The sequence below is a fragment of the Dendrobium catenatum genome, unplaced genomic scaffold (assembly GCF_001605985.2).
Source record: "Dendrobium catenatum unplaced genomic scaffold, ASM160598v2 fragScaff_scaffold_1284, whole genome shotgun sequence".
Classification (NCBI taxonomy): Eukaryota; Viridiplantae; Streptophyta; class Magnoliopsida; order Asparagales; family Orchidaceae; genus Dendrobium; species Dendrobium catenatum.
Window position 1 is genome coordinate 1,507,703 of NW_021319746.1, and position 6,868 is coordinate 1,514,570.

Genomic DNA, 6,868 nt, shown 5'->3' on the forward strand with positions numbered 1-6,868 from the left:
TTTGGCCTGAATCTAGTTGGTGGGCTTTTAAGTTTGAAGTGCAGAGAAGTTTGCATGGGCCGGATTAGAAAGGCAAGCAGATGAAATCAGCCAAACGTATGAGGGAACAAAGTGGTTGGGAAAGGACAAAACTCTGTATAGGCTTAGACATCACGTGAATGAGTTTCAGGGAGGAAACTAGAGAGAAAAAGCTGCTGCTGTACTGCACTCCATTCAATGAAATGAGGAAGGGGGCTGCTGTAGTGATGTGCAGAAAACTACCTTGTACCATGCTATGATGTCGTTTTGTTATTGAGTTGTTTTGCAAAGGTGCTGTGGGACTTCACATGGGTGCATAAAGATGTCAGAAGCTGGTTACAACATAGTGGGTTATGTGAGTGGAATAAACAAATTACAGAATTATAAAACTCATTTAATAACAAATGGACAAAGTTCTGTAGCTTTTCATGAAGCTCTGCACTTTCCTCAAGGAAAGATTCTTTCACCTTACTATTCCCACTTCTCTTCACTTTTTTTTTTCTTTAAATAAGGTAACTGTGCACTCTTCTTAATGAGATGTCACGAAACGGAGAGTCGGAATGCAGCAGTGAGTTCTGCAGCAAAGGGGGAGCTGGTTCGATTCTTAGAAGTCCTTTCCCTTCTAAAAGTTGTTGCTAGAGGGGATGTGGCGATTTGTTGTTGTTTAGAACCCTGAGGTGTGGACGGAGTTTTTGGGCGTGAAATCTGGCTTTTGACGGATAAGGAGGTTTGGCTGGAATTTCTTGAGTGAGGTTAGCGGGTGAAAAGCTGGAGGCAGAAGGGGGCTTGTGAGCTGAAGGGAACGGACAAGCGTGAGGGGAGGAAAACTGAGAGCTGAAGTTCTGTGTGTAAAAAAAAAACGAGTCCGTCTTTGCTTCGTTTTAACTACGAGAGCAAGAACCACAGCCAGCTGCGTGGAAACGACGGGATTTGATGGGAGACAGCCGGATTTCGATTGAACGAGGTATTGCATTTAATTTATTTCCCTATTCGGCCTCTGACTTTGCTGAAATTTTATTGAGTTAATGCCATTTTGGTATTCCAGTCATTTCTGTATTTAATTTAGAATGTCCAAGCAGTATTAGTCTAGTCAAAATGCATCAATTTGAGTGCTTTCCTCGTTTTGCATGTCAATTTTCTCGTTTTGCGTGTATTTCGCTCGTTAAACATGTCGAATTCATCGAATATCAGAATTAAACAAATTAACAGTATATTTAGGGTATTGACGTTGTTCCGAGCACAACCGCGAAGTCTGTTTCATGATCGGACATCATTTGAGCACCCCGAAAAAAATTCTTGCATGTGCCCGCCTCGATTTGCGTGCACAACATCAATTGAACAAATTGGTAGTGCATATAGGGTATTTTCGGTGTTTTGAACACAACGACGCAGTCCATTTCACGATTAGGCGTCATTTGAGCATACCGATGGTAATTCTTGCATGTGCCCACGTCGATTTGCGTGCACAACCTAAATTATACAAATTGCTAGTGCATTTAGGATATTATCGATGTTCTGAACACAATGACGCAGTCCGTTTCAAGATTGTGCGTCATTTGAGCATACCGATGGTAATTCTTACATGTGCCCACCTCGATTTGCGTGCACAACCTCAACTAAACAAATTGGTAGTGTATTTCGGATATTATTGATGTTCCGAACACAACGACACAGTCCGTTCGTCAATCTGACATCGTTTGAGCAATGATTAGGATAATTTTTACATGGGCCGCCTCGATTTGCGTGCACAACCTCAATTAAACAAATTGATAGTGCATTCGGGGTATCGTCGATGTTCCGAACACAACGATGCAGTCTGTTATTCAATCCGACATTGTTTGATCAGTCTCGCGCTTTAATTTTAGGTGTCGGTCATCCCTTTTGGCTTGATCTCGTACGATTCGATTGCATGGAGCCTCGACCTAGCCGAATTCGACGTCCTGATCGCAACGGCGCCATCCATTTGGCAATCAGGATCGTTTGATCCTTCAAGTGACACGTGGCGCCAAGGTGCGTTCGCTTTACTCACCAGTTTGATCCTTTCATATGTGGTTTGAGGTATAAGGGCAACATATATATATAGAACAAAATGAGGACTCTTTTTTCCCTTTTAATAGCATTAGGATAAAATGCAAGTGCTTTTTATAAATAGAGATTTTCTTTAACATTTAATAGGCGGCCTACAGCCCTCTAGAGGGTCGATGTTGCTAAGTTGGTGAAACTCAACACATAGCCATTGTAAGAAGAGTCTTATGCATTCAATGCCAAAAACTCTCAAAATTATAGACTCAACAAACTCTTTCCTGACCACTATGATGACCCTAATTCATCCATTCAGAAGTTGCTCCTCTAAAGAAATTGAAGGTTAGGAAGACTTGCGGTTGCAGTGTTCGGCGAAAATATAGAAAGAAAGGACAGAAGAATTATATAGAGAGAAGAAGGTGAGTGGAAATTGAAATCTATTTCATTCAACTCTTTTTGGCTTACAATGATCCTAATATTTCCCTATTTAAAAAATAAATAATTAATAAATTAGAAAACATTCAAATTCTATAACAATCATGAAAATATGAATTACAACTTAAAAGCAGAAATAATCTTTTAGGATCTAATAACTACTCCATGGAAATAGTAACAACCTCCCAAAAAATAACTGCTACTTAAAAAATCTAAGAAATTGATTGAAACCCAAAAGATAATCAAGGAATTCAAAGGAAGAATCTCTAGCAACATTCCTATTTTTGATCAACCAAAGCTTGGGGATAGTTTTGTTGAAGAATTTGTTTGAATCCTGCATCTTCAGGCATGGCTAGCCCCCTTTACTAGGCTTCAGAGGATCATTCGAGAGTTATTGGGAGAGTTGTAGATGACCTGGGAACTTCTTAAAGGATCTTGGGATCCTCTTGGATCATGGGCATCTCTTTTAAGTTCCACATGCTTGTGGAGAGAATATTTTTCTTTCTTCTGAGCACTATTCAAGGGCATTTACATCTTTACTTGTGGTGCTCCTGATATTGTTGGTGAATGGGCTAGAATAACTTGTGGAGCTTCTGGCATAATAACTCTTGATTGTGCCCACAAGATGCTATCCTTGTGTCGAATTGTATGTTGATTTAAAAATTTCTAATGAATACCTTTCCCAACAACCATTATTATTAAAAGAATTAAAAAAAATGTTTCTTTTTGAATTAGAATGCATTCACATACCTCATAAATAAGGATTCCCTTAGAATGGTTGACATGCTTCAGCAAAACAAAGATGGGGATGAATTTCACTCATTATTGGTACTCCGTATTGCAAACACTAATTTTGGTTCATCTTATGCGATAAATTTGTGCATGTCTTATGCATACTTGTCAATTGTGCAAAATAGTGCATGCCACTGTGGACAATGAGGCGTGGCGCATCGACGGCGCTATCCATATGGTGCGGTGCAAGGGTTCAAAATGGCGTGTGATATTTGCGCCATGTGGACAGTGGCGTATGGAACATGGCGCAAATAGCGATCGTTATTTTGTTTAGGGATTTTTAATATAATTATTAATATTTTTAATATTTATATATTTTTTATTTATAAGATAATTTAATATTTAATTTTTAAATGTGATTAAAATAGTTTAGTTAGGTTTTATTATTTTGCTGCCCTAATCCTCACGATTCGTGAGTCACACACGAATGAAGGTTGCTACCAAACTGTTCGACACATTTGAAGGAAGCGAGTGCGAGCCCGAGCCCTTCGTCTGATTCGCTTCTTCGTCCGTCTGTTTCTTTCGTCACGTGAGTCCGCCGCTGTTGGATACTCATTTGTTTGATTCCGCCACAGTTTAGGGTTCGCCCGTCTGATTCTGCCGCTGCTGGATCTATCTTCCATTTGATTCAACACGAAAGAGGTTCGCTGGAAGGTAACAATCTCTTATATGTTTCTTATTCCTTTCATCTTATCCTCTGGTATTGCTTAATCCGTTTGATTCCGCCATTGTTGGATCCTCTGTTAGAGTTTTGGACGAACTTAGTTTTTTTTTCTGTTAAATTTGGATCCAAGATGGCATTTGGGAAGTAGCAGTCATGTGATTATCGACATGCAAGTAGGATTTGAACAGTAGCAAGAATTGTAAGATAATAGAAAAGTAGCAACAAACTTCAATCATGAAAATAAAAATTGTAATCTAACGGTAGCAACAAACTTCTAGAATCTAGAATGCACAAACACGGGCACGGGTATACAGACACGAGACACATCATTGAATATGTAAGATACAAACAGATATTGGACATAATATTATATTTTTAATATTTTAAAAATAAATAATAGTGCATATAAATTAAATGAAATAAATAGAACAAATTTGTAAAGTTATAATAGTGCTCATTGTTTTTAATGCACATTGCACAATACACATAATGATACATACAAAATATAAGTAAGAAAATTTCAACTATTTCTATAGAAATGGAAACAATAGAAAATATCAACTATTTCTTAAAATCTAGGAAATCCTAAATATAAGTAAAAATTTTAAATAAATCTACTGCAAAAATTTTATGCTGGATTGACAAGAACTTGCTGATAGAATTGTAAGAAAATTTTTGCTTGAGTCCTTACCAAATGCCATTTTGGTATGAACATTTAAATCCCATATCATCAGGCATGATTAGTTGGCCCCTTCTTAGGGCTTGCTATGATCATTCTGAAATTGTTGGGAAACTTGTAGATGACTTGAGAACTTCCCAAAAGAATCTTGGATAATTCAGTTGGATTTCTCCTTTGTCAGATCTTCTTTGGAATAGATTTCTCATTTGTTTCTCTTCCCACGATGAATTTACCATAGGGTGGATTTTTGAAGGATAACAATATACTTAAGGATCTCTAGATCTTTCTCTAGAAATATTTCTAACTCATCGAATTAGAGTTCGTACCCCAGAGGAATTGACAGTGCCAGTTGACTGTTTCGGTTTTCAATAAAGAGTCATTGTGTTTATTGATTTAGTCTTATTTAGCTTTTCTGATCACGCCTTTCATCATAATTATAGCTTTTATTAACATGATTATCCCATCAATTTTTTATTTGAATTATTTTGTTATAATTCTTAATTTGTCATTTGTCAAGAGTAGGATAGTTATTTGCCACTTAACTTGTTTTTTCCCTTATTTTAATTTTAATAGGGTTGTAAATTTATACTGCTACCAGAAATAGTGGGCCTTGGGTTGTAATTGAAAATGGTTGATTAAGGAATAAAGAAGCTGGTTTCCTTTGGATTTCTCTCGTTGTCTGTCCTTTCTCTTAGCTGTGGGCCTCTTCTTTCTTTCTTATCACCTCTTGCCTCTATTCCTTGAGAATTCATTCTTTTAATTCTTTCAATCTTCATCTCTTTTATTTTGCCAGTTCTTCATCTAACATTTGATTTTTCTCTTCTCATAAATTAAGGTAAAATGCAAGTTAAAAAATTCATGATTTGTTTTTGATGATGCGCCACCTTGCATCATAGATGTTTCTTCTGCAATCTCAACTTCCGGTCAAATTATTAGGTCTGGTCACCGGATCTAAATTTGCGTCTGGATTGCCTACGCTTTTAATGCTCTTTTACTGCACTTTTGAAGTATTTTTACAAAATGACAACTAATACATAATTTTAATTGCATATTAGCTGCTCTTTTGCTGCCCTTTTACTGAGTATTTGGAAAAATTAAGTAAAAGCGCAGCAAATACTCAATGAGTAAGATATTTGTTGCGTTTTTGCTGCGCTTTTGCTTTATTTTTCCAAATACTCAGTAAAAGGGCAGCAAAAAAACAACTAATAGGTAATTAAAATTATGTATTAGCTTGCCTTTTTGCAAAAAATATATCAAAAATGCATTAAAAGCGCACTAATCCGGACACAAATTTAGGTCCGGTGATCGGACCTGGCAACTTCTGCCACTTCGGCTTCAAGTTTTATTTTGACTGAAATGGCTCACCCCTTGCATTATAGATATAGAATATTTCTTTATTAATTTTGACCATAGAAGGTGTGCTATTGCTCCCTTGTATCGTTTTTGGTCATTTCCAGCTATAAAATGTTTATATACCAACAGTGCACCTGTTAATCAAGCGTTAAACCAGCTCCCACATATACTGTATTCCTTAAAATATTATAAAAAACATTCCACTAGTCATATAAAGAAATATTCTATTATTTTGCGGGTTTGTTGTAGAAACAAATGCAACATTAGCTTTCTAACATATCTGTGCAAACTTTTTGATGGTAATTTGACTGTTTCCCTTCCAGTCATTCGGCATCAAAGTTGGATACGGAGGAATCCACGGTGCTGCAGGCGGGAAGGAAGGATCCTCATCCCAGGCTGGTAACTGCTGCAGTTGAGCACCTTCTGCAGAAGCTATGAATGGTAAACTGTAATTTGCATCTCCATTTGACCTTCAATGACCTTAAAGCTTATTTTTTCAAACGTTGTGTACATCTTTTGGATTTCCATCAATCTCATTTATGTGTAGATTTGTATTTTTTTTTTTTTTTATGTGTAGATTTGTTTTTTTTTTTTTTTTTGAAAGATGAATTATGCTTCTTTGGTTTGTTTTGCTCTACTTTCTCCCTCTCTTTTCTGTATTTAGTTCTCTTTGAATGTTATGTTGCTGATGCTGATATGTGAACCAGTTATTATGTACAGGTGCTATTACGATATTGAGAAGACGAACGAGATAATTCCTGGAATGTTTATTTTACTTTGGATTATTTTAAGTATCCAATTTAGGTTTCGTTTGAGACGATTTTTTTCTTACTTTTTTAAACAATTTTTTAGTACAAAAATTTTCTGAATTTAAAACTTTTTACTAAAAAGCCGTTTTGGAAGTT

The 6,868-nt window shown here is 36.4% G+C and overlaps 1 protein-coding gene across 1 annotated transcript in view; it reads left to right on the plus strand.

Moving 5' to 3' along the window:
- LOC110099380 (ras-related protein RABB1c) overlaps positions 1-6,521 on the plus strand; it is a 35,064-nt gene extending 28,543 nt beyond the window's left edge. The window contains exon 6 of the mRNA XM_020826499.2: positions 6,287-6,521. Within this exon, the coding sequence (XP_020682158.1) occupies positions 6,287-6,379 (93 nt within the window). The 3' untranslated portion in view covers positions 6,380-6,521. The remainder of the gene's footprint in view (positions 1-6,286) is intronic.
- Positions 6,522-6,868: the final 347 nt, after the last annotated feature.